At 40.7% G+C, this 27,816-nt stretch overlaps 1 protein-coding gene and 2 long non-coding RNA genes across 15 annotated transcripts in view; 2 read left to right on the forward strand and 1 right to left on the reverse strand.

Moving 5' to 3' along the window:
- The first annotated feature begins 298 nt into the window (after window positions 1-298).
- On the forward strand, window positions 299-1,085 carry LOC308397731. Its single transcript, XR_013971833.1, has 3 exons — window positions 299-570; window positions 656-773; window positions 905-1,085. It is a non-coding gene; the product is annotated as an uncharacterized lncRNA (long non-coding RNA).
- A 3,377-nt stretch (window positions 1,086-4,462) lies between these two features.
- Window positions 4,463-10,150, forward strand: LOC308397250. Its single transcript, XR_013971710.1, has 3 exons — window positions 4,463-4,747; window positions 6,900-7,087; window positions 9,404-10,150. It is a non-coding gene; the product is annotated as an uncharacterized lncRNA (long non-coding RNA).
- A 148-nt stretch (window positions 10,151-10,298) lies between these two features.
- Window positions 10,299-27,816, reverse strand: part of epb41l2 (erythrocyte membrane protein band 4.1 like 2) — a 49,780-nt gene continuing 32,262 nt past the window's right edge. For 4 of the 13 annotated variants that reach the window (XM_080883063.1, XM_080883055.1, XM_080883061.1 and 1 more), the window contains exons 15-25: window positions 24,153-24,203; window positions 23,953-23,988; window positions 20,312-20,476; window positions 18,999-19,214; window positions 17,630-17,698; window positions 16,551-17,219; window positions 15,371-15,499; window positions 15,016-15,114; window positions 14,771-14,851; window positions 13,425-13,536; window positions 10,299-13,075 (exon numbers count right to left, since the gene is read on the reverse strand). In XM_080883063.1, coding sequence (XP_080739189.1) covers window positions 13,435-13,536; window positions 14,771-14,851; window positions 15,016-15,114; window positions 15,371-15,499; window positions 16,551-17,219; window positions 17,630-17,698; window positions 18,999-19,214; window positions 20,312-20,476; window positions 23,953-23,988; window positions 24,153-24,203 — 1,617 coding nt within the window. In that variant the 3' untranslated portion in view covers window positions 10,299-13,075; window positions 13,425-13,434. The other 9 variants (XM_080883058.1, XM_080883062.1, XM_080883065.1 and 6 more) reach the window with 9 other exon arrangements.

Here is a 27,816-nt window from a genome sequence, read left to right on the forward strand (position 1 = left end):
AATAAAATAGTCTTTATTATAGATAATCATAACATAAAGAGCCGGCAACGCCGTTTTACCAATAACACTTGGAAAAAGGGAAAAAAGGTTGCAACAACAAAGAACACAACAACCAAACAAACTCCACACCACGAGGAGGCACTTCCAGGGGCCCACAAGCTCACCCTATCACTAGCAGCAGCTAGTAGTGATGTGACGTTCTGTATCGAGGCTTCGAAGCTTGTGTCGAGTAATGGAGGGGGCGTTTCCGCGATGCGCGTATCGAGGCTTGCTTCATTTATGGGAGGAGCTGAAAATGATGACGTCCGAAGCCTCGCCGCCCGGCTGTACCACGTGACTGGTTCATGAAGTGGTTCGAACTTTGCCGCGAGCTATGACAGCGATATAAACCCCTCAGACTTCATTCAAAATGTAGGTGTTTGATGGAGAGTTGCGGTTAGTGAGAGTTTGGAGACAGTTTGGAGGTTTATGAGAGTGAGGAGAGAAAGTCAGGAGAGAATGGAGCCAGCTAAGAAGAGGAGGATGTCCTCCCCTGTGTGGGAACATTTTGATCTTATTCCTCCCAACAAGGTATGTAAATTTCTACAGAAGATGTATTTTCATAATACTGATGGTGCAATACAATTTATGTTGAGCGGCTTTACTTTTGTACAAGGTGAAGTGTTTTCTATGTGCCAGGGAGCTGGGATATAACAACAACACCTCATCCATGCTTAGGCACTACAGAGCTTCGCATGAGAATAAGGGGAACACCGATTATGGAGCAGGACCAGGTGAGCCATCAAATGCCATGATAATATAGCATGCAGTAATGTTACTAAATGATATAACAATATTATACAGCTGTTATAAGTTACGTGTGTGATATTTATATTTGTGCTTTGTCTTTATTGTCTTTCCTCAGGAGAACAATCTCAAATAGATGAAGACCTGGTTAGCATGGTGAATGAGGACTCCCAGCCATTTAGCATTGTGGAGGACAAAGGATTTAAAAGATTTGTTAAATCATTAAATCCTAGCTATGTTCTCCCCACTAAAAAGGTCATAAAAGCAGTGAAAATGTAGTTTTTACAGAATAAAATGTGAACAGGCAGGACTGAGGCTCAGTGTGTAGCTGTCCATACCTCAGTGTTACAAAAGCACAACTACTGTCCACACCCCAACTACACCTCACCTCACAGTAAATGATCATTTCCATTTTAAGCATTTCCAAATAATCATTTTCCATACTGCCAGTATAAATATACACAGTATACTGCCATCACTACAATATACATGTTTTACACACTCCTTTTGTTGTTGACATTTACAAGCTGTGTGCAAAAGGCCACACTCTTCAAATTCATGCCAACTAATATTTTTATGTCCAGTAGGTGTCCTACTAGAGCAAATGAAGCTTCAGTGCTTCATGAAGCTTCATCTGCCCATCACTAGCAGCTAGCTTTACTGCTGCCGAGGCCCACAAGCCCACACTACTCACGTAAAGCAGCTATACTATTTCCACAACTCCACACTTCAGGCAGGATAACTACACACCAAGAACACCCCACACTGCTCACAGCTCATCCCCAGCTTATATGACCTCAGAGAGGATGATTGCCGACTGGGCCCAGGTGGTAAATGAGTCCAATGAGCAGCAGCTGTGTCCTGGGGAGAGAGAAGAGCAAGAGAGAGACAGAGGGGTGGAGCAAGAGAGGAGGAGGCAGAGAAAAACACCAAGCCCACACAAGGGCAGTATCAGGAGGCCCAGCTAGGGCTGTAACAGTGGAGAAACACCCAGAGTGTTGATAATGTGTTCCTGAGACAGCCTCAGGATCACTGCTGTCCCAAAATCCCGACCCACTGCAGAAGCCACATTTCTGGCAGCTCCCAGCCAGTTTCTGCTGATTACATTTGGTTAATCGAGTTTGGTCTTGTTTCTTGCTTGTGCGCATTTTCTTTCATTTCAGAATTTTATCTACGCTCACTTTGTCAGCAGCAGCACACAAGAGAAAATAAGAGACAATCACAAAGAAACAAGACTGACTGAAGGGCTGGTTAGTTTGGCAGCAACAGTGGTGCTGGGGAAAAAAACAACCCTTCTTTTTCTTCTTTTCTGTTGCTTGTCTCAGTCCAGAGGAAATGGCAAAATGGGCCAAAATTCCTCCTGCGTGTCGAGGGAGGAAATGTTTAGCCAGGGTTATGGCTGCTTTCAGGAGATTTTTCAACAGATTAGTTTCAATTCCTCTTCTCACAAGAGCCACATTAATGTTTTATCAGCCATATCTAAATAATGAATGTAACTTTTGCGTTCTTTTTTTTTTTTTGTTTTTCCATTTGTTTTTTTCATTTGCCTAATTTAATTAAACATGCATGTATACATCCATGCATGATACATGCATCAAACTACCAGAAAAAAACAGAACGCTATACAACCTTCAAAGACGCCACAGCCTCCACCCTTCTTTCAAACAAACTTAATAAGTTATATTGATGTTGATGGCAGCATCACACAGTTAACCTGAGTTCTTACTGGCTGTAGCCAGATTGTGTCTGTGATTTCACCCAAAAGCCTGAAAGCAATGTTCTGTTTAAATGTTTGATGGGGAGACTGGAAGCAGAATGTCAAACTGCAAAAAGGACAAAGATACTTAAACTTTGTCACATACAAGCAAGGATACATCACTCAGCATAACATTATGACCACCTGCCTAATATTGTGTTGGTGCCCAAACAGCAACAAACAGTGATGCACTGTGTATTTTCTTGCCTTTCTATCAGATCCAGCATTACCTTCTTAGGCAATTTGAGTTACAGTAGCTCACCTGTTAGATTGGACCACAGGGGCCAACTTCGCTCCATGACCCTGTCACTGGTTCACCACTCTTTGTTTCTTCGACCACTATGGATACAGACGACTACAGACCATGAACACCCTACAAGAGCTCCCTCCATTCCACCACATCCCAAAGGTGCTCTATTGGATCATGTTCAAGAAACTAACTAAGCTAAGTAACATGGACAATCTTGAATTATCCAATTTTGTTGAGACTGGATGAGTTATAGCCTCAGTTTCCTGTTCTTGGCTGAGAAGTTGAGTGTAGCCAGTGTGGTCGTCTGCTGCAATAGGTCATCTGCTGCAAGGTTTAATGTTTTGTACTATCACACGTGCTCTTCTGCAGACCTTGGTTGTAATGAGTGGTTATTTGAGTTACTGTTCCCTTCCTATCAGCTCAAAGCCATCTATCCTCTGACACCAACAAGGTATTTTGACACAGGAAGCTGCCAATAACTGGATCTTTTTTTTTTTCAGACAGTTCTCTGTAAATCCTAGAGATATTTGTGTGGGGCAATCCCTGTAGATCAGCAGTCAGACCAATCTGTCTGGCACCAACCATGTGGCAGAACCGTGTCAGACTAAACAAAATCGCCTTTCTTCCCCCAATTTGTTGCTCAGTTTGAACTTCAGTGTTTTTTTTACCATGTCTACATGCCTAAATACATTGGGTTGCTGCCATGTGACTGGCTGATTATATATTTGTGTGATCGAGCACCTGAATAGGTGTACCCAATAAAGTTTGTGGTGAGTGTGGTGTGACCTGTGAGCCAAGAAAAAAAACAAACTTGTGCCTGTGACTGATTACGGAGATATATTGTATATGTCTAAGTAGCTAGATAAAATAAAAGATGAAACATCTTCACGAAATTTAAAGAAGTCCAGCTAGTTTATTTTCAAGATCCTTAGACTACCATGACCTGGATGACAGAGAACCTACACAGATTGCATATGCATGCCATGTATCTCTGCATTTTAATGCAAACTGTCTGATTCAGTACTGCATTCTTTGTGATTTAGTGGCATGGTCAGCAGGCCACTGGTGTGAAAGTCTCTGAGCAACCATCAGAAACAGACTCCATGAGGGTGGCCTGAGGACCCAACATCCTCTAGTGGGCCCCGTGCTCACCAGCACTAGAGCCTGTTTGAGACGCTCCACCACCACAATCTTTATAAGGATAAGCTAAAGAGAATGGATGGATGGATATGTTGTAGTGATATCGTCCAGATTACGGTTATCAGTTGTGTTTGAAACTAATCAGTGATGCCATCAACCAAAACGGCATCAGTGTTTGTTGGTGCAGAGAGTGTTTGAAAGCAGAGAAAGGCAAAAGAGTTGAGAGAACAGCTGAAAAACTGCATGTGTTGTGAGGTTTTCTTTTATGACGCAGTAAGCACAAAGGTCTAAGGTTCAATGATCAACACTGCAGAAAGCCACAGTGCACACAAACAAGCACAGAAGCATAACATGTAAATTATTTCCCAGATTCAAACGGTTTAAGGACACCAGTGCATACAGTAACATGCACCAATCCTCTTACTAAACACACACACACACACACACGGTCCAGTAAAACTAATCTTACTAATCACACGGTTCGACTGTTGAAACAGAACAAAGTTCACATTGTCAACAGCAGTGCTGTTTCTCCCAATCAAAGTGAGTCGGGGACAGAGAAACACAGGAAGCAAACACACTAAAAAGAAGAAACAAAGAACTGGACTTCTTTTAGCTCATTTTCTCACTGTGGAAATAAAAACACGAGATTTATTTTTCCTGCATAATCTCAGCGGCGTCAGGAGCAACTGACTGATTTCTTTAAAAGACAGCTTAACGTCAGCAAGGACAAAACTCATTAATCTCTGGAGAACATCTGTAGGTCATTTCCACCTAAAGGCCTTCAAAGCTGCATTACTGGGGGCCTAAAAACCGTAAGTAGATTTGGTTGTAGTGTTAATGATAACTGTGAGTGTGATTCATGTTTTGTATAGGTGATCCTGCTTTATCTCTACTGACTGTACACGTTCGTATGGACAAAATGAGCACAAGGTTTCATGGCCAAAGAGTGAAACAGTCACAAATGTGCAAGCTATTTGTCCGTGGACATGAACTGTATGAACTGTACTTTAAGTGGAAGTACATTTCTTGCTTGCATCGTGCATGTTTTCAACGCTCCTCTGAGGGGACACGTAACCCAGGCAACCAAGAAAAAAAGTGGTGAAACTGCCGTGAACTTTTGTATTTTAGTCTAAACCATGACCGAGATCAAACAGTCTTGTTCCTAATACAAAGCTTTTGGGAACATGCCACTCAGAGCGCATCTGGAAAGTACTCACAGCACCTCACATGACCACATTTTGTCATCATACAGCCTTCTTCCAAAACAGATTTATTTTTTATTTCACCCCATAATGAGAAAGTGGGAAAAAATAGCTTTAAACTGCAATTTTGTTAAAAATCAAACAACTTTATAACGTGTACATAAGCTGTCGCAGCCTTCCCTCGATACTTTGTTTTAAAAAAAGTAACAACTCTGCAGTGTGAATATTTTCCAAATGCACTGTGTGTACATGGACACAAGTGAATCCATAAAAGCACATGTTCATGTGAATGAGGGAAAACACGTGCGAAGGAACTCGAACAATAGATTACATGTTACAGTTATCATTTCATAACCTGCACTGAGACCGACAAGGCCGCTTGAAAGGGATGAAAACTATGATTCAAGTTTCAGCAAGGTTAGCTGAACCTGCAGGGAATTATTATTTTAAATAAATATCATTCTAAACTTTGTATCAAAACCAGTGTTTGAAACACAAAATATATAAATGTCATGACTGCAAAGGATTATCCATAATTTAGACTATAGAGGCTTTAACACCAAGCATGGAAGCAACATTGCTGCAAGTCTGGAGTGTTGCATTGTCACAGTTTACACTTCTAATCATATAGAAATACATATTTAAGCAATCACCCATCTGTGTAGTGTCCAGATGTCCATTCCTGGATGAGTACAGCCTGCAGCTGTGCAATGGTCATTGATTGCGGTTGCCTCTGATGAGCACACAGCATGTCCTAGGCAAGTTCAAAAGAAAACCTATCAGGATTAAATGCTGATCAAAGACGTTCCCCGATATGTCCCTTTTTGTTGTGTTGTAGTTTTTAACCATACGGTGCAATGACAATACAGTTTATTCTGAATCTGATCCAAAGGGACAGCTACTCTGGTTGTGTATGTTCTAAGATCATTGGTTTGAGAATGTATACAAGTTTATTCAGTTCCACCCTTAACTAAAACCAATCAACCAGAAGCGAAAACTACACACAGAATGGTTGTACTGAGAAATCGATTTAAAAGAAATTTGGAACACATGTTTCTTATTTGATGTCTGGTGTTTATTCCAACCTTTGATTGGCATACACATGCTTGGCTACTAAAAATAGTCTGCTTTTATTAACCCTTTAAAGCCTGAACCATGAAATAATTGCCAGGCAATTGTAATTCTGAAAATAAAGTTCTATTTTCAATTCAATTTTATTTGAATTTTATTTTCTTTATATTGCAAGGTAGACCCTACAATAATAAAACAAAGAAACCCCCAACAATCACATGATCCCCTATGAGCAAGCACTTTGGCGACAGTGGGAAGGAAAAACTCCGAGGCTCAGGGAGAGGTGGCCAATTCACATATTTGAGTTTTAATTTATATCATATTTGTTGTTGGGTTTTGTTTTGGCAAAATATTTATTACTAAATTTATTTATTTATTTTTTTTTCAGAGGGGTTAGTCTCAAAAACTCATGTATCAAATATGATACACTAGGTGTGGGGGGTTAAGCTGGTACTTGCTAGTGTACGTTTCTTGTACAGTAAATGCTTCATACTACAAAAGCAGCTGCAGACCAAAGAGATTTTGGGCTTTAACTGAAAGAAAAGTCGTCAGCACTACTGTTACTTATTTGTTATTTAACCTAAAACTTAGCTGTTGTCGGTCCGACACATTAAAGTACTCGCGTTGATGTGTTCTGTGATCATATCGCCACAGCAGACCTGATGTTCTCCCCGTTTCTGTTGCTTCACAGGACTAACATGGCTGTGCTGACTTCCCCCTGGGCTGATCTGGCTCTGTTCCTGCAGGGAAGCATCACGATGTCAAACAGTGATGCAGGCAGCTTTTTTCCAGTGTGGCTGTTTGGACTGATGCTCTTCCTGTCTGTCTCTCTGCTGCTGCTAGCACTGATCATCCTCCTCAGTTGGAAACTCAGACAGGGTGGGCATTTCTCATACTCACTCACAGTATTATTTGAACAGTATATTACAACTCACGTGACCCACAGGTAAACAACAAAGAACCCAAACTAAACTACACTCTGACAATTAGTTACACTGGCCTGGTTTTTGTGGATGCGTAGTGAGAGAGGACTGCCACAGGCTTTAGATTACTCAACACATGAAAAACCTGGAAACATGCCTTTTCCTTCATCTATATGTGTGCACAGGTGTTGCTTTTGCCGGCTAAATCGGACCCATTTGTTCTTTGTGCGGCCGTAAAACATAGACGTGTACACACATCCTGTTATGATCATGGCTGTGCTTTCACCATCTGCTCTGGTTCAAAGTGGATATATTAATAAAAAGATTATTCATGTGTAGAAAAATCAATCATGGGGAACTCCAGCTGCTTTTTGAGAAAATCTGACTCTTTTGTGACCCGTTTTTAAAAGACAATCATGTGGGAATGACTGCTGGGCGTGATTGGGCATCAAAGCAAGAAAGTGTGCAATTTTTTGTGATTTTACATTGTCTGCTGTTTATTCGCATGCTAATTACAATCATTTACAGGTAATCAAACGCATACTGTTTGTCAGTGGTGCTCAAATTACACAAAGCTTCTATTTATGTTGGTGAGAAACAAATCTGGGTCTGTGTTCTAGATGGCAAATCACAACAGTAGAAAGAGTTTTACAGACATTTTACTATTTGATGAAAAATATTAGCTCATTTTGAATTTAATGGCAGTAATGTGTGTCAAAGTTGGGGAAAGTGCAACAAAAGGCTGGAAAAGTAAAAGAAAAAGCCAGAGGAACATTTAGCAACTAATTAGGTTAATTGCCATCACGGTGTTAAAAACAGACATGATTCTGGCACGGAAACTACTTCATGGGCTCAGGAACACTTCCTGTAATCACTGTCTGTGAATACTGTGCCATCCACACATGCAGGTTAAAGCTTTATTGTGCAAAGACGAAGCCATACGTGAACATGAACGCTGGACTGAGACAGAGTGGAAAACTGTTCTGTGGTCAAAGTTTGAAATTCTTTTTGGAAAACATGGACACTGCATAAAGAGGTGAATTGTTGAGTGCCGAATTGTTATACGCACTCAGTTCAAAAGCCTGCATCTGGTACCACACAAGGTACCAGCATTGCTAAAAGATAAAAACAAAAAAAGGAAAGTGGCAGTGAGCGTCAGTTTCCTTGGTGAAAATGCCTTGTTGATGTTACAGAAGACTGGTCAGACTTCTTCAAGCAACATAAACTCAAATAGCCACTGCTTACAACCAAGGTATGCAGAAGAGCATCTCTGAACACACAGCACATCAGACTGTACCAGCAGTTTAGGCTGCTGCTGGTGCTATAATGATGTAGGGGATGTTCTCATGGCACAGTTTGGGGCCTCTTAACACCAACTGAGCATTTTTTAAGCAGAGCCTACTATACCTAAGTACTTGCCTGGTGCTGGGCAACCACACAGTGGCAGCACCGAGCACAGCAGGCAGTCCCTAAAACAAAAGAACTCGTAATAGAGGCGCAGAGAGCTCCACTCCCATCTCATTGGAGATGGTCAATGGAGAACAGGTGGAATATGTCTCCACCTTCAGGTTTCTGGGCACCCACATCTCCACTGATCTCACCTGGACCCACAACACCAATGTTCTAGTAAGGAAGGGCCAACAGTGGCTGCACTTCCTCCATGTCCTCAGGAAGAACAACCTGGACCACAAGCTGCTGCCAGCCTTCTACCTTGCTTGAATGGAGAGCGTGCTCTCCTATACTGCCTGGGTGTTTGGTACTCAGTTGATAACTGAGGGAAAAAAGGCTGTGCACAGTGTAAATTAACACTGCCCAGAAAAATCATCTACTACCCTCTGCCACCCCTGGAGGCTATCCTTAAATCCTCCAGTCTCAAGACAACTAGGGTCATCACAGGTGACCATTTGCACCCCACCCACCACCCGTTTGCCCCACTGCCCTCTGGTCGGTGCCTTGGGTCAATCAGGTCCCACACCTCCAGACTCACTAACAGCTTTTTCCCCTGGGCCATTCTGTTAACCAACACCATCGCCCCACGCAGAACTGAAATGACAAGCCTGTGGCACCAAGATTTCAACTGATGAAAATAATGTCTAAATTAATTCAAAGTGGAATATATAAAACTTATATAAAATATTGTATAAATAACAAAATTAAACTTCATTCTAGTTACAATAGTAAATGTTAAAAAGACTAAAATATTACACATAGAGCTCATAACATTCCAGTTTTCTTCTGTTTTTAGTCTTCATCTCTAATCTTTCATCCACAGCTGACGCTGATCTGTTGAAGCTAGCGCAGGACAGAAGCTCCATCAGCGCCACCCACAGGCATGTCCACAGAGGACGGCACAGAAGAAATGCTGGATCTCATTTCTGCGCCTGACAGTCATGAACGGACACATTTTAACACAAATGAAGGAACACCCTCTGTATATGACACTATGTGCTCTCTCCTGAGGGGCCACATCATGCTGGACATTGAAGACACCGACGTCGTCTGCCTCACCCGACTGACATGAATTAAAAAGCATAATTTACACATGGATTTAAGTTTTAGGTATTATGTCTAATAAATATGCTGCACACATTTTCAATCACACTTCCAAGGAAATGAATGAGGAAATGAAGCGAGTATAACAATCCTTTATTTAAACAGTGTTACACAGGGGGGAGGAGTGGCTGTGTGGGGGGAGATACAAGACATTTAAGCTGCTAGACAGAAAAAACCCTACTGGTGATCACTGGTTAGCTAACAGAGAGCAATGAGGCAGTTGGTAGGTTTTCCAAAATGAGTTTCTGTAAAGTTTCCTTTGTTTGTGTGAGTTTTATTTTATTAATAAAATATAAAAACTGTGCTGGTTTCCCGTTTCTCCAGAGTGTGAAACAAAGCCTGAGATTTAAGTGTTCAGAGGATCCTCCAATTATAACCTGCTATGACACCATGTGGATTTAACGTTCTCTGATGTGGATTCACAGGCGTAGAGGTTGGTAAAACTTTTCTTGGTGTAACCTAACGTAACATGACACATTTGGGAAAATCCGATTCCGCAGCCTCAAAGCTCATGTGATTGGCTAAGAGAGCCCAGAAGAACCCGGAAAAGCGGTTAAAGCTGGGGCTAAACGTACAAAAAGGAAAACAGTGGCAGAAATTTCCATTTGTAGTGGTTTTCAAAAAAAACAACGACACTGCAACAATTTTACAAATATGCAAAATGGAGGGTGAACAAGAAATCCCACCTTTAAACAACTAGATCACAGAGAAAAGATGAGAAATTATGAAAAAGAAAAATCTACAAATGTGGTCACTGTGATATTACCAAAGGCTTTTTTTCTTTTTGTTTGTTTTTTGGAACATCAAAAGCTTCCAAAGCTGCCTAGTGTTGCACGGTTTACATTTTTATAAAGAAAAAAAAAAAAAGCTTTTCTGCTGCTTTGTCTCTTTACAAGAGGGTTCGAGGTTAAAGCTTCCCCCTCGTGGAATGTCATTTAACTGCATAGTAGAGCTCAGACCTGCGTTTCCTGATTTTAAAAAAGCTTCAGCTCTCAGTTTGATGAGCACGCTTAACTACAAAAGTTTTAAAATGGGTCAAATTGGGCAGTGATTACTCATCAAGTTAAAAAGCTGATTAGCAGTTTTTTCTTCCTTTTTTATTTCTAAAAATGAAATAAAATATCCTTTTGTCTCCCATTTAAAACACGTCCAGTCAAAGAGGGAGACTTAGATTAATCCAGACCAGTCTAAGGTGGAATGTTTATTATACTAAAATCAGTGGCACTTCTTCACTTACAATCAGCTAAATTTCAGGAGAACATGACTTTGCCTTTATGCTGCTTATGCTAAAAATGCGCGTCAAAATAAATGCACGAGACCAAGCACCTAGCACATTTAATGCCCCCAATATATACACAAAGCTACAATTTAGTTCACTTTCTTTTTTTGTTTTTTGCAGAGTAAAAGGACAGAAAATTAATAAAACATAATGAGTTTCCATTTAGGGGGTTTCAAGAGCACTTCAAACCCTCTGATACACTTCCCTTTAAGCTGCATTTTGGCTGGTGCGTTGTAACTTTTGTTTTTTTTGCCTCAGTTTGAAGTGTGGTGACAGATTCAGAGCGTTGCGGTTTTTTTGTGGTGAACAACGTGGAAATCGGCTGAATGAAATGTAACCAAAATAAAAACAAAAAGAACATGCAGAGAAACGTTTAGCTGTAGTGAAACAGTTACAAAGCAGCCCGACGCGCTGTATGAGCAGAGATAGTCCACACGCTCTCAAACCAATTGACGTGGTAGCGTCCTACCTAGACTCACTCGAGACTCCTGGAAGATTAAACTGCGTGAAGACATGCTGAATTTAATCCCATACTCTATCATATCAAGCAGGTATGAAAAGAAGCCGGCGATGAACTGAGCTGAACTACGGCGGCAAACGGGCTCCTTGGCAGTTAGCAGGCTGCATTAATTTGAGTCTGAGCTGCTTTCAAGTCATCCTCATTTTGGTACCTGTGCTAGTTGGAGCACAAAACTCATTCTGAATAATTTAAATAGCAGTGTTAATTTTGCATTATGCATTAAGCCTTCAGAATATTAAAATACTTCACTGTGGGATACAAGAAAACATGCATTATTATTCAAATTCTCTTTTATTCCCTGGTACTTATCGGGCAATCTCCCAATTATCCTTCACTTTACAGCTCCGGTCTCCCAATCCAAAGTCAGTTTATGTCTCCCTCGCTCCCCCTCAGGCCCAGCGGGAATGGTTAGTGTCGTACAGTGGACGAGCCTGGGGAGTGAAAAGCTGCTCCCATTGATAACCTTCATTTTTACTGTGCAGAAGTTGTCATTTTCAGTTCAAATCCACCTTCAGTTTAGCTTAAAAAAAATTTTAAACTGTAAAATTGATGGAATTTATTCCACCTACATTTTCGAACTACTGCTGAAGCTCGCCGACCCTATTTAAAATGTTCAAAACCCGTCTCTTCTTCCAGTTTAGCAAAAAAAGTGAATTGAACTGAAAATGCACTCACTCGGCTGCTAGTCACACACAAGGAATGTGGATGAATAATAACTATACAGGAAAAAAAAAAAAGAAATAACAGAACCAAAAGACCTGGATGACTCTCCTGCAGATGTTGAAGTTACAGCTCCCGCTCTTCTCTAATGATCAGGAAGTAGAAGTGATAATGTGAGGTGCAACGTTTCTACCATTCACCTGTGAATATGTGAGAGTGAGTGTGTTATACTAATTAAAAAAAAAAAAAAAAGAGCAGACCAAGTTGTGACACCCTGTTTCCTTCATGTTCCTTATAAACTATTATATTACTCTCCATTTACATCACCATGAAGCAAGAGGGGGAGCTGTAATTTAACAAGTTACCTTTCTATGCCAATGCACCGGAACCCAAGTACAGGTGCATAACCTCACTGTTATGATAAAAAGCTTTCTCTACTTGAGCATCTCAGCGTGCTGTTATTGTAAGAAACGTTAGCTGAAGGTCATCAGTACTGGTACAAAATGATCAATGCAGGATACAGTTTCATCCAGATTGGTTATCAGTGCATCCCTAGTTTCATCTTTGTGATAGAGGACAAACATGCTATCATCTGTTTATAAAACAGTTACAGAAAAAGCACAACTAAAAAAAAAAAAAAAAAAAAAGCTACAATTGTTATGCTAACAAAGTGGTTCTTTTTGTTCCCTCAGAAACAATGAGAGATTTTTTTTTTCTTTTTCTTGGTTTTGCAGTGAGGGATTTAGATCGCACCACAGACAATAAGAAAGGAAGAGAATGGCAACTTCGGTCCATTTGTCAAACCCTTCTCTCCCTGTTCTTTAAGCTCCTCTTCTTCTCCTCCTCCTCCTCTCCCGTCAGTCAAGGCTGATCGTCGTGGGTGATGAAGGTCGTTCGACAAAGAAAAAACAGTCATGACGGGCCCTTCAGCTCTGGGGAAAAAGAGAGGGGGTGGGGGGTGGGGGAGTAATCAGCCTGGGGCACTGCGATGATGAAACGACACTGGTTTCCTAATCAAAATGTTCTCCTTGTACTCCTTCCAAAATCTAATGCCTCCTTTTCCCTTTTTCTCTTTTCAACTGTTGCAGCATGTGTGATGGCAGCTGGTTTCTTTAGCAGCTTCTCCACATGCACCGCTAAATAAACCTTTCCCTATCAAATATAAAAAGATTAATAATAATAATAATAATAATAATAATAATAATAATAATAATAATAATAATAATAATAATAATAATAATGATGATGATGATGATGATAAGCTACTATTTTTATCATTACCTGAGTTCAGTCAATCCTCCTCAGCCAGCTCAGTTTCTTTATGAACCACCACTCTGGTAACAGACATGTCAGGATGTTGCTCTTTGGCCTCCTTAATGGCCTGGGCCAGTGCCTGCAGTACCGATGGGCAACCACATGGTGGAAGCACCGAGCACAGCAGGCAGTGGAGGGGGAAGGAGGGGGGGAAATGGTGGAGTTAAATGAAAAATAAAAGAAGAAGCAAACAGAAAAAGACATATGTGCTGGATTTACGGTCAGTGTGACATTTTACTTCTTCGGATCAAGTAAAATGCATTTAGAAGAAGAATTCACTCAAATAAAACCCATCTCAGTGATATCCAAATCTGTTGTTTTTGTGTAAATCCAGCGAATTAAACCAGACAGGCAACTTAAACAAAAAGACGAGCATGCAAAGAGATGAAAGAGACATTTACCGTCCCAAACATTTCAGGGCTACATGCAGTTTGACATGAATTCCCATGAAGCTATTCACACAGGTGAAAAGATCTCTCTGGAGTTTTCCATGTTATCTACTGGAGACTGTGGCAACCTGCTAGCAACCACTCTCAATAAATGTTGCGCTGCCTAAGTACCTGTATCGCTACACCCCAATATGGACAATGAGACTTTTTAGTATTGCTTTTTAAGTATCTGAATCTGGCAAACAGTGCACAAAAATTGCATAATTGATAATTAAGAGATGGCTCAAATTAAGGCTGGCAGAATGGATCAATTATTTTTGCTGGGGTCTTTAGGAAGCTAGTTTAAAGTATTTAAAAAAGATCAATTTTCATACATCTGGACTGGACTAACTGAGATGTGATCTCCTCTGTGCAGTGTGTATTTTACTGTACTCTGATTGTCACTGAGGAAATGTGACAATCACAGAAAAACATAGTATGTGAAATTAGTCACTGCAGGAGGAAAAAAAAAAGCAGTATGCCAACATTTTATACATGAAAAGATGTGGTGAAGAAGTCACAGCAGCAGATTCCAACAATGAGTGGAATATGGGTGGATCTGATGGCGTGTGTCAAATAAGTGATTCAAAAATAAAACGTAGCATTAAGACTGCAAGTAACATGATTGACATGTCCCAGAAACCCATCTATTCTCTTAAATCTTCTAAATGAGAGAAAATTATTTCCTTATGAGTCAATCTGCAGAACAAGGATCTTAAATTTAAAGCTGCCAAGTTTGGACTTGGATGTGGTTTATTTATCTAAGATGACTCTTTTAGAGACTTTCACACCATCCACGTTTGGTGGGAAGAAAAGACCCCATGAGCCCAGTTGTTGGAACACGAGGCAAAGCAGAGGGGAAAGGCTGCGTCCCTGAAAACTGACCTGGTCGTGGTCGATGTCACAGTCTCCAGTAATGACGATGCGTTTTTCAATCCTCGTCTCTGATAGACCGCCCTTTAGCGTCTGCAACAAAAGATCACCACATTTCAAATTGGGAAGTTTGCAAATGGCTGCAGTACAGCATTTAAATTAAGATAGCATAATGAAATTATGTCCCCTATGTCACAAAGACACAGGCTCAACAGAAATGAACGTGTGTGTGTTTTAGGGTGTGTGTCTGTTCGTACCTTGGTAATATGTGTGGTTGTTGTAGTACACAAAGATTCAGAGGTGATTGTCTGAGCAGTCATCAACACTCCAGGCTCACCATCACCATTACCATCCAACTGAGAGAGACAAAAAGAGATCATTAGCTGATGTTTAAAAGAAATAAATAAATAAAACTCGTTTCCTGTAGGAGCAGAATGAAAAGATGGCGTCATGCACTGTAGCTAGAAAGGAAGCACTTTGGAACATGGAGAATGCTGACGTAGCAACGATCGGTCTAAATATTTCACACAAACAATATGAACCACGGATGGTGACACACATGGGGAAAAACTAAACAAGCTTCTCCGTTTTTTTTCTCTCTCGTGTTTGCACCTGCGCAGCCTCGTATGTGATGGTCTTGGTTTCCGTATGTACGATGGGCACTTCTTTAGTGGCTATCTCGGTTTTCTGGGCTGCAAACGTGTCTGATATAGTCACCATTTCTGTCTTTACCACAGGCGGCTGGGGAGGGAGCAGAGAGAGGAGTGAGGAGTGGGGGGAGGGAAGAGAGTTAATATATTAAACCTGAGGCAGACATGGGGAAAAAAATTAATTTTTATCTATGCAGTTGACAAATCTGTCTTCAAAATCATCTTCTATCATAATCATTTTGAAAATATTTTTGCGCAGGAAACACCAGTACATGTAGATGTAAACAGCACATGTGAGCCACTGCAGCAAAACTCATGCACAGAAGCAAGAGCTCCAAAAGCCATGCAGACAAAACCATGAGAAACACAAGACAACATCTGCAATGCAATGTAATAAAAAGAGCTATGGCAAAGGACAACTATGGAGATATCTTTGGCGTTCACATGCAGCCTAGCACTGTACCAACGTGCATTAAAAAATGAGCCAATATGACAAGCGGGACTCAAAGAGCTACTATAATGTAAACAAGGTACAAAGATGAGTGGTTGGCAATGATGATTTCCACAACACGCCAATTAAACAGAAAGAGGAGCATCACTGCCAAACACGCGGAGGATACGCACATATCAAAATGCAGCATGCAAAGCAAAAAGAAAAACAAAACAAAACAAAAACACACCTAACAGCACCATGCATTTCCCACTTAGGCCCCATTTACTTCACAACACTAAAAAAAACAGTAGCAACACACCACACTGCGTGGGACATGATAATGGTATGAATGGTATCTGACAACAGCAGATATGAAAGAAAGTCAAATGTATGTTTATGTAAATTAAAATAAAGACTGAAAATATTCATGTAGGTGAATTAATATGAACACCAAAACAATGGTGGTGAATTGTAACTTTAAAGCACTGCTCCTTGGTTTCGGCAGTTTTGAGCATACTAATATAAAGCTTTAATTTTCATAGGATGAAGATGAGTGTGAGGATGTACATGGGGCTTAAATATTCACACAAGCAGGAAGGAAACCGGCGCTCTCAAAAGCAGGGAAGGAAAAAAGTGGGTGTTTCTATAGTTGGCAGGAGAGGGATCAAAGCCCGGGGAAGCTCCGCAGTCGGCCCAGTGAAGACTTTACCTCAGAGCAACAAATAACCTGTGGCAGCGGCTCTGCTTCAGTGAGCGAGGGCTCTCCATTCATTTTAGGCTCCTCCTCTTCTTCTGCACGAGCATCCATTACAGTCACACCCTCTTCAGGCAGGGTGAGGCCGTTAGGAGCTTCATCGGGCGTCACCATCGGATCATCTGTGCTCTCCTCAGTCTCACGCTCAACTTCTTTCTCTTCCTCGGCATTTGTTGTCTTCTCTGTCTCTGTGTCGTCCTCCTTCTTGGACTCCACTTCTTCTCGACGGGTTTCTTCTGCAGGCTGGATGACTTCAGCTGGAAGAGAAGAAGCATCTGAAGCCAACACCTGTAGCTCTGGAGTCTTATCTTCCTCTTGCTTCTCCTGCTCTTCTTCCTCTTCCTTCTCCTCAGGTATTTGTGTGTGAGAGATGGACACAGGGAGATATGGATGGTACTCTGCTTCTTCTTCACTCTCGCTCTCAGATGAAATGCTCTCTTCCTTCCTCGGCTTTGCTTCCTCAACTACCACCGCTTCCTCTTGAACTTCCACTTCCTGTTCCCTCATTTCCTGCTCTGCAGAAGGAGCAGCGGGGGTACTGGCTGCAACCGTGACAAGTCCAGGTTTGGGAGCTCTGGAAATCTCTTGGACGACAACAGTCTCCTCGATTTCAACCTCGGTTGTCTACACACACACACACACACACACACACACACACACACACACACACACACAAGCACGCATGTACACCCGGTTCACAGACACAAACACAATGAAGTGCGCAAACACACATGCGCACACACACACCACAACAACAAACGCATGGAGACAAGAAAACAAAAGAATAAAATGATCATTGAACACAAATGGGAAAAAATTAAGCTCAGTTAAAAGATAATAAAGTAACACCAACAGAAGAAGATGAAGAACTGTTGACAAAGAGACAAGAAAGGGAGGACAGATAATGAAGGGTGTAGCAGGAACAGAAAATTTAAGCTGCAAGTGGAAAATGAATGAAGGCATGAAGAAAGTAATGGATAAAAATTGTCATGAATGTAGGGTTGGAGGAATTAATAGAAGAAGGTCAGGACCACCTTTGCGGGTTCTTTGGTATCAGAGATCGTGTTATCAGCTGTTGCTGCTTCTGTTTGGGGCACACTCACCTGCGTGACAGAGAAGTTAGCATGACATTATTAATCACACACCATCAATGTTAGCAGTATTAAGATGTCTGTTATCACGGCATGTGGGAATGGGCTGCCTTTGTTATTTGTGCCCAATCCCCCTCACTTTTATTGTCTCTTATTCTGTGCCTGGTGGACTGTTTTTTCATGCAACCCCCATAAAGCATAAGGTTCCCTGAAGCAGGGAAAAGAGACGGGATAAAAGAACCAAAAAGAAAAGGTAAAACAAAAAGATGAAAGATGGATTAAAGAGAATACCACATCAATAAATAAAAAAGGTTATCTTCACATACATAAAAAGGCAAAAGAAGCGTGGTATTGAAGTCAGCAGTGTCTTTGAGACGACCACGAAAATACATCATAATGGATTCAGTCCTCACTTGAAAACCTTTTTGTGTAGTTTTAAAAGCTCCTGTTAAAAAAGCCACTAACCAAGCACATTATTTGGCTGCCATTTCAGCTTTTCTTTTTACATTACGAAAGCTGCTGCTTCAATACCTGCTGCTTTTAATATATTTATTTTTTAAGCACAGATCCTAAAACGGAGCAGATTAGTACATTAGCATTAAATTCACACATATTTACAATCACTAGCAAAATAAAATATGAAAAATAAATGTTAAAAAACAAAGCCATGCACCCATTCATAGATGAGTAGGTTTAGATTAAATGCATTATGGTCATTGTGTGCCCGTTCTTTTGGGATGAATGGAGCCGTCACAAACTAATTATCGCTACCATTCATCCGGCATCTACAGCAGGCATTATGGGCATCTTAAACCCCTTTGGTTTGTAAACGCATCTGGCAGGCATCCTTAGATACCTGAAGAATTACAAAACGTCAGTTTACTCTCAAGTTAAACAGAAAGACGATTGGTTAAAGGTACAGGTGACCCTAAAATCAAAAATACATGTATTTCTTCTAGATTGTAGTTTTATCTAGCCATATCACTGTGCAGAAGGAAGCATCTACCTTGCTTTGGTTGGCAGGTGTAGTTTGGTACAAAGAAAATGGCTCAGAGTTCACATCCAGGTGAGTAAATGTGTCATTATTACAATTTTGGTGTGTTGAGCAGCTCAAGCCAAGTGCAGTTGATCTATTATATTCAAGAGGGCAGAAATCTTCACAGCCAAGATGAAGTAAACAGCACTACAGCCTAGAAAAAACATGTATATTTGATTGTGGTATTAACTTCCCCTTTAACCAACAATCCTGAGTAGTTTATGTTTTTGAATTAAAGTAAAGCGACTCCTAAATGCTTGGTAGTAGCAGAAGCACCTCAGTGGCAGAGAGGGCGGTAGATAGGGTTGCAAGAGGCCTTTGTGGTGCAGAAAAACTGCAGACAGCAGCGGAAGAAGAAGTAGCAGCTGAACTTGTAGTTTTAACAGCATCTAGTGGTGGTTCAGGAAAAATGCAGGCAGCCTTAGCAGTTGAATCAAGTCCAATGTCAGTGTGTCTACTGAAAAGAACTGACGCTATCTCCTCTGCAAGACTCTATAGCAACACACAATAAAAAGGACAGAGAGAAGACACACAGAAGCATGAACAAATGAGACAGACGATAAGATCTTATATAGGAGAAAAGCCAAAAGAAGAGAAATCATCCTCAAAAGCATACAGATGTACAAAGAAATGCTTTATGATTACATAGTAGAGGTGTAACAGTTCTAGAAGTCACTTCTTATGATAGCCACAGGAGTAGCTAAGCTAGTAGCTGCTTCCTGTGTGTATATTAGCCAAACTTCACAGTAAAGGACTGTTTTGGCATGTGTAACAGCAGTTTTTGCATTGCTGTTATAAGGATGTGTAAATATAGGATGGGAAACAGCTGTTGAGCAACACTCTTAGTAAAGTGTGTAAACCTGTGGATGCTAAGACCTATTCAAAGTGTATATTAGAAGATAAGATCTTAAATAGGATAACCTGAGAAAAGCCAAAAGAAGAGAAAGAAGTTACTACTCTTTCATGATGTCAGCTAATGGGGATCCAAAAGTGCAAAGTATGCACAAATCTGTGGATTTCAAGAATTGTTACACCACTATTACAGAGTAAACTAGAAACAGACAGAAATCAGAAAATTGGTTTTGAGTAGAACTGAAATGAAGTAGAAACCCATGTGCTGTCAAAACTCCAACGTAACATCAGTCCTGCTGGGAGGGAATGAACAGTTATTGATGTTTGGTCAGTTTTCTTCAAAGGAAAACCCAGAAATTATTGTTAAGTGATGGATGAGCTATAATGAACACACTGTGGAAACACCACCACGGCACCAAGTAACAGAGTGCAGATTAAAAATCTGCTGCCATAAAGTTGGCACACTCCAAAAAACCCATTCAAATATAAGCGATAAAAAGAAAGCAGTGGGTGTAGTGATACAGACTGCACTCCAAAACAAAAAGAAGAAAACTTTGAATTAGAAAAAAAGGTCAAAACATTTTTTTTTACTACAGGGACTGCAATGTTGTGTTTCTACAGCAAAAGACACAACTGAAATCCTCTGCATAACGCTCCATCGCCTGCACTATTGTTGTAGACTAAACTATCTGCAGTTCATGTGTCTTGCAGTGACAAAAACATCCAGACAGACGTACCACTTGTTGCTGTTGCAAACGTATCGTAGCAGGAGAGGAGGTGAGCCGTTTCTCCCACTGGTTGGGCTGAGGAGGAGAGGGAGGTGGAGCTTCCATAAAGGAGCGTTTTAGCTGGCTAATGCTAGCTTGGTGTTTCAGAACCTCTTCTTGGGTCTTATCATGGTCCTAATGGGGAGGGGGAGGAAAGGATAGGTATAAGGGGAAGGGGAGGTCGGAGGCAGTCAGAGAGTGAATGACATGAATGTGAGTGATGAAAGATCAGAAAGGTGGGAAACATGGGATGTAAGAGATGTGAGAAGTAAAGAGGAAAAGAGGAAGTAAAAGCCAGAGTAGAAGGAGAGTTTAAAAAAAGGGAGAGCAAGATCAAGAGACAGAAAAATGATGGGAAAAGGAAGGAAGGAAAAGAAGGAGGGGGATAGTGAAGGAGAAATGGGGAAGGATAAAAGGAGAAAGGGACGGGGAGGGAAAAATTGTGGTCACAGGAACATTAGTCTGTCAATATGAAGGGAAACAAGATGGACGCCGTGCTTCACTGCAGCATTGTTTAAAAAGCCTTGAAATCATATACATGACTTATCACTAGCGATGAACCCACATATCAGCCAATATCGGTGATTTTGATCATTTGACTGTATCACACTATCAGCAAATTCTGTCACATCAAATCTGCGACAGGTTGAAATATAGTGTAAAAAAAAGACCTATAAGACATTTAAACAGCTAAGTTGTCTTTTGATAATCACTGAAAATACTGATTTACTGGAGTTGTTTCACAATTGGTGCATGACGGCTGATTACTTATGAATTACAGCAAGCTGCAGTGAAACAAGGCCCACCATCTTGTAAGGACTTTTCCCTTAAAACAGACCAGGAATGGCATCTGCAGAGCATGGAGCTGGTAGTGCTAGTCTGCCTCTCCCTTACCCTTTATTCCTATCTGACTGCTTACTTATTATTAGTTTATTTGTTTAGTTTAGTATTAGTTTTCACTTTTCCATTTGACTTTAATGTCATTAGTAATAGTTGTTTTGTTACACATCAGGTATCTTTTCCACCAGGTCTGCCTCCATCTGTTCCTCATCTCATTCACACAAGCATGGAGACATTTCATGAAATTGAGATAAATTAGACAAATTTTCTTAATGTACTGAGAAGGCTGCAGGATTTAATCCAACACAGAGACACTGGCACAACATACTGAGGAGAAAAATACTTGTTCAGTCTGCTCTAACCACGTTTAACATTTCAGCTAACACTGATTAGTGTGTAGACTACTCTAGTGCAACGGATCACTATCAGCCCCATGCTTCACACACAGGTTTTGTTGTTTTAGTATGTTATCACACCACAGATCACTTGACTTTTTGGCAGCCAATCACCAGAAAACAGGAAGAAAGCTCCTCATGTGTGTTAGGGAGGCTGGATTAGTCAGGTTAGACACAGCTGCCTGGCAATAATCAAACTTCTGACCAATCGAGAATCCAGAATACAACAAGATAAAATTTAAAAAACTGCAATCAACATGCACAGAGCATGCATTTAAGTCACCATTAGTCCAATTCACAGAGAAGCCATTGTGAACACTCAGTCAAGGAAATTTTCTGCAAGAGCCCATTTCTGCTGTACTGTTGTGCAGATACAAAACTGAGGTTTCTGACACAACTTCAACTAATTCCAAGGAGCAAGGAGAAGAATAAAGGTCTAAAGAGGCTGATGTTGCTGTTGTGCACATACGCAAATCTTTTTAGTGTTTAGTTGGGGATTATATCTGTCAGGAACACCCTTAATCTCATCTCTATCCCTCAGACAACATTGGCTACAAACATAACCATCACATAATACTTGGCTAGATTAATTCAAACTGTTGAGGACTACTGAGAATCAAATAACGGCTAAATGTTGTAAACAATCTCAGTAGTGCATTTAAAGCTCATTTTCTCATTGTGTTGTCCCAGGACTCAGTGACCAGACAAAAAATTAAATATTTGGCCATTGCAACAGTAACATTACATTACAACAGCTAAGTGAGTGAAATAAAACAAAAAAATGTATTATGTAATACAAATGTTAAAAATATGTATTTATTTAAAAGTCTTTCTTCATGTGGCAAAGGTTTCCAACTCAAACATCATAAGGACCAAATATTTTATTAAGACTGAGTTAACTACCAACACAAAGTGTTGTTTCTAATGCAATATAATTTTTAACATTCCGACTAATATTACAGAAATTTAAAAGACCAAATCTGAAACTAACAACGAGAAAATGAAAGGACAAAAACTGCACAAAACTACAACTATTGTATGAAATGTGTGATCAGTCATGCGGTTTCTTGTAGCTTGTTTTAGCATCCACTGCTGACAGATAAAGAAAGCGAGCTCTTTTTTTGTAAAACAGAGACCCCACAAACTCAAGAGCTGTGGAAACTACATTATCAAGCTGAAAGATGCCAAATATCTGAGTTGAATTGGGACAAATTAGGTGATGACTTGTGAGTTTTTCCACATGTAGAAATGTTGATTGGGTTCTTGTTTAGGTGACATTTGTGTTTTATCACAAAAACAGTGAAATTTCCAAGTTGAGCTGTTCAAAGGAGCTGCCATGTGAATGAGGACAACTAGCACTGAAATGTTTTCAACTTTCCAAGATCATAACTGTTGATGTTGGACCTGAGTACAGAGTTGATTAACAAACATACACACACACAAACACATGCGGGCATGCACGCAGAGCCTGAGAGTGCGAGAGGGCAGCAGTCTTGTACAGTATAGTTGTAGATCTGATGGCGTCAGAATACACAGAAACATGTAGGTCTCATTATCAGCCATCGGACAATACCAGTACCAACCTCCAACATTAAATTACTGTGCCTCACATAAATATTGTCCCCATGCACTCTCAACGAACTCTGGAAGGCAGACATACAGCACACAATGAAAAAAATAATAATTAATTCAAAAGAAATTAATAAATGTATGGTGAAAATTCAGTGCACAAATAAAATAAAACAAAACTAACAGAATGAAAACAACAAAAAAAATTACATATAACCAAAAAAAAGTGAGATGTTGACACCAAAAATGTCCCAAATGTCTCGGGTGAACGTTGGATGATGGGTACAAGCACAAATGTTTTCATTTTGGTATTCCACATGAATGTCACAGTTGTTGATACTCGTACCCATGGTAAACATGCAAAATCCAAAGCAGTCAAAACACCAACAGATGTTCACACAAACCATCAAAACCACACTGCGCTTTCAGGAAAACTCAAAAATAACGAAAAGAACCTCAGGTGCAAACCAGAAACCAGACTGAAACTGTAAGCCACAGCAGAGCATCTGAAAGTGAAAACAGTTGGGTGAAAGTGCCCAGATCTATTTTTAAGAGTCAAACCCAATCTGGAATTCAAATGTAGAGCATGAGGTATAAATTTAAATTATTGCAACATGAGTCAATAACTTTTTTTTAAGGTTATAAAATTCCAGATTTGGTTCTTGTTTAAAAAAGAAACCCCAAACTACCTCCATAGATTCAAGTCAGGGCAACTTCACCCTGGGAAAAGAATAAACCCAACCAGTAAACCAACCCACACGGGCCACAGGCCAATGCACAACCAAATAACCAATAAGATGAATGAACCTGAGGGGGGCCAAGTTCACTGGATCCAGGTGAGTGCTGGTGAGGTAAAGTCGAGGAGACAATAAGGACAGGTTTGCTCCATTGCAACATAAAACCAATGTTGTAAACACTTCACACTAGTTCTTAGCTGCATAATGTCAATTTATTCTGATCTCTTTAATATTTGCAAAGCATGCTGGGTAAAGACAGGCCTTACAGACCTGGGAGGGCATGGCCTCTGCATCGCCAGGGCTTACGTCCACCACCGTAACCTTCAGTGTCGTAGTCATGGTGATGGTAGTCAGGACAAAATGAAGGAGGCAAGGGCACGAAGAAAGAAAAGAGTGAAATGGATGATGGGAAAAGCTATTTTCTTCCACAGCAACCTTTAGTGTTAGGGAGTACTGCTGGTCATGTGACCTTAGCACCAAACCCATTGGAACAGTAACAGGAAAGGATGCTGAGGTGGTCAAGATCTGGAGACAGAAGGTGCTACTAACTGCTTACAGTGTGTGTATACTTCTATCATATGACTGAAAGGCAGCCTTATATTTACAGCTTTACGTTTATACTTAGCTGCATAATGAGTTCAAAGTCCAAAATAGTGAAACTGTTAAAGGTTTACAGGATGGGTACTACAGAAACACTAGAAGAGTTTTGTCTAAAATGACTTGATCAGTGCAGAGAGGTAGAGGACAGAGTGCTGAACGTCAGGGATCAGGGCAGGTGTAACACTGTTTAGTCTTAATGTTTATTACATATTATACACAAACGCAATAAGCTGCAGGTGCTATAGGCATCTGGAGGCAACTGTATGTACAATTCTAACATGTGATCAACTATTAGTTACTCAGCATCACCCTTTCTATGCAGAACTACACAACTGAAAATAACTTTTAAAAATAATCGATACTGCCTTAAAAGTGCACTTATGTAATTTATATAATTACGTCACCACATCTGATTAGAGGGACATTAAGCAGTTTTATATTACACAGAGCAACCACAACAGAGCTCTACAATTAATAACCTCTAATTGCAACTACTCTGACAATGATCTGAACATCACTAATCATTACCATTGCCTTTTTTTTAGTCTCTCTGCTCTCCTCTCAATTTCTGTACATTATTTTAAACTCTTAATAAAGTGACCTTTTCTCTATATTGGCAATGTACATATTTGTCTCTGTGCTATACATTTTTAATGTCTTCTCACTGTTCTAACTCTTAATTTAATCTTATTCTACTCTGTTTCTTCAAACAATACACTGGGGTTTGCACGGTAAGGAATTAAGAGGTAGAAAAAAAAATATATCAGCTAGAGGAAGTGCTGGTGGGGGAAATGAACAAAAGGAGGTGACAGACATCATATGCATTCAAAAAGAGGTCAAACACAAAGTGAGGGAGTGGAATATGGACCAGGAGGTGTATACATGTTGCTTTTATGCAGCTGGATCACACATCTCTTGCATCCAGGTGGCCTCTGTATTAGTGCGGTGCCTGATGCGAGGAGGCGTGTGTGTTGGTGTGAGAGGAGAAGCCTGCCTGTTGAAAACAGAGCTCAACTGATTCTCAGACTGATCATCGGGCCCGTCATCGAGAAACACTGGCAAAGCGGTTTTTCTTTGACTGGAGACAACTTTCTCCAAGTAGCACAGGGTCAGACCGAGGGGTGTGGCTAAAATCAGGGCTAAGACTACAGACTGGCTTGCTGTCAGCATCACTGCCAGGAGGAAGACGACTAACAGGCAAGGCAGAAACAGAGGGGAGGGATTCAGGAGGTAGCGGTGTACAGATGCAATGAGGTTAGAGCAAGAGAAGGCAGGGAGAGAGCCGCAAGATGGAAAAGAAAAGGGGCGAGCAGGGAGAGAGGAGAGGGAAGCAATGGTTGAGAGTATTGATGGATGGAGAGAAGATATGTTGGGTAAACTCAATTGAGCTGGACGAGAACATAAAGCAGCAACTGTATTACTGATCTTTGGAGGAAGATGCTGGATAAGAAATGCTACCAAATGAGTCCATCTAAATGTCAAAATGTTAAGGATTTGATCTAATTTGGACATAATCATATTGGAGACTCTATAATTCCAGGCAGTGATGGTGCAAATATTTAATTTTGGAACCCACTTAAACATCATCATGAACAAAGCAGGAGAAAAAAGGTGCAGTTTCTTCATTAATCTTGAAAATGCACCTGTGGCCAGACACATGTTTCCATTTCCTGAAACGGAGAGGAAGCCAAACACAAAAGAAACGTATTTAACCACACCCTTCAGAGAGAACCAGCTTCGCCAGTTTAGCAGTCCAGCTGTTGCTCTGGTTTGAGCCTGGCAGCTCTCCACAGATTTCAAAATCTCTGAGGAGCATGTTTGGGAGGATGATGGGTTTTGTGCGAGCTGCTCAAGATCTGCTAACTGCTGATCAGTGAAGAAGGACAGGGTGTTTGAGGGGAGGGTCCACAGCGTGTGTGCCGAGTCCACGTCGTCGATACGATCTTCATCTTCGGAGATATCTGAAAGGACGTGGTCAAGCTCGGAGATGGAGTCGAGGGAGGGTGGGATGGATGAGAGTGAGGATGATGAGGAGAAGGAGAGGGGGAACATGAAGATTGACTGATGGAGAGGGAAGAATTAAAGGAAGACACAAGAGGAGAGGAAGAAAAAGCAGGAAATGAGGGAGGGCACAATATGACAAGAGAGCCAGAGAGTGGATAGATGGGTGAGATCAAACAACGGCGAATGCACACACCCGCAAAGTGAAGGAGCAAGCCATGAAGAAATGAAAATTAAATGACAAATCAAAATAATCGAGTGCAAAAATTAAAATTATTCAGATTTCATAAAATGGCAGCAACAAGTGGCAACATGCAAGAGAGGTGTGAGAACGGCAAAATAAAGAAATAAAATTTTTAAAAAGGGAGTGTGTGAAAGAAAAAAGAGAGAGGGAAAGAGACAAAACATTAGTCAGTGAACAACACGCCACAATCGCTTACAAGTGAACATAGCAGGGTAGAGCATAGGTGCAGAAAACAGTAGGCACAGGTGCTGGCAGAAAAAGTATCAACAGGGTGTGTCACCACTAAAAGGGCCAAGACAAGTGCCAAGTCCAGAGTGCTGGGATGTGAGCGAGGGTAAGGAGGAGACGGGAGGGAGTGAGGAAAGGGAGCTGGAACAGGAGGCATGCACAGCAGCACACAGCAGTAATCTGTGTATACTCATATATTGTTCAGAGACGGGCTCAAGTTAGTAGTGAGCACTATGAATAAGAGGGACACAGCTCCTCAGTAGAGGACAGCAGTTAGGCCAATAGAGCAAAATGCTGGACTACTTGAAAAGCTGCTCTGTTAAGACTTGTTGTAGTTGATAAGAAAACCATTAAAAATATGAGACTGAAGACATGAGGCTTTCTTCGTTTTGTTGGTTTTTGTACCTCTACCACTCCTGTATACATTCACATTTTGTGGAGGCAAATTAATAGCTGTCCTCTGGCCTTAGATATGGTTGATATCGCAGTGTCTCAGTAGTCACTTATTCCTGATCACTAAATGGACAAAGAAAAATCTATTTGAATTTGTAGCTGTAGATTCCAGTGAAAACCGTTGAAAAAGGCCCAACTCTCGACTTTAATTGATCGAACCCACTTGCATATGAAATGAGTAGCGGGGGACATGTAGAGTAGAAATAACAGACTTTGTTCACCTGCCACGGTTAAGAAGTCATCGTCATCAGACACACATACAGAGTGGAGGAGACTCGCCCCAAATTATCAACAGTGATGCGTAAATGGTTATGTTTACACATGATTAACTTCTAGTGTCACAGTTTTGCAAACCCGGAAAAGAAAATACACATATTCATCGTTTCACAGAAACATAAAGCAAGCAAA

Source organism: Rhamphochromis sp. 'chilingali', assembly GCF_963969265.1.
Source record: "Rhamphochromis sp. 'chilingali' genome assembly, chromosome: 5".
Taxonomy (NCBI): Eukaryota; Metazoa; Chordata; class Actinopteri; order Cichliformes; family Cichlidae; genus Rhamphochromis; species Rhamphochromis sp. 'chilingali'.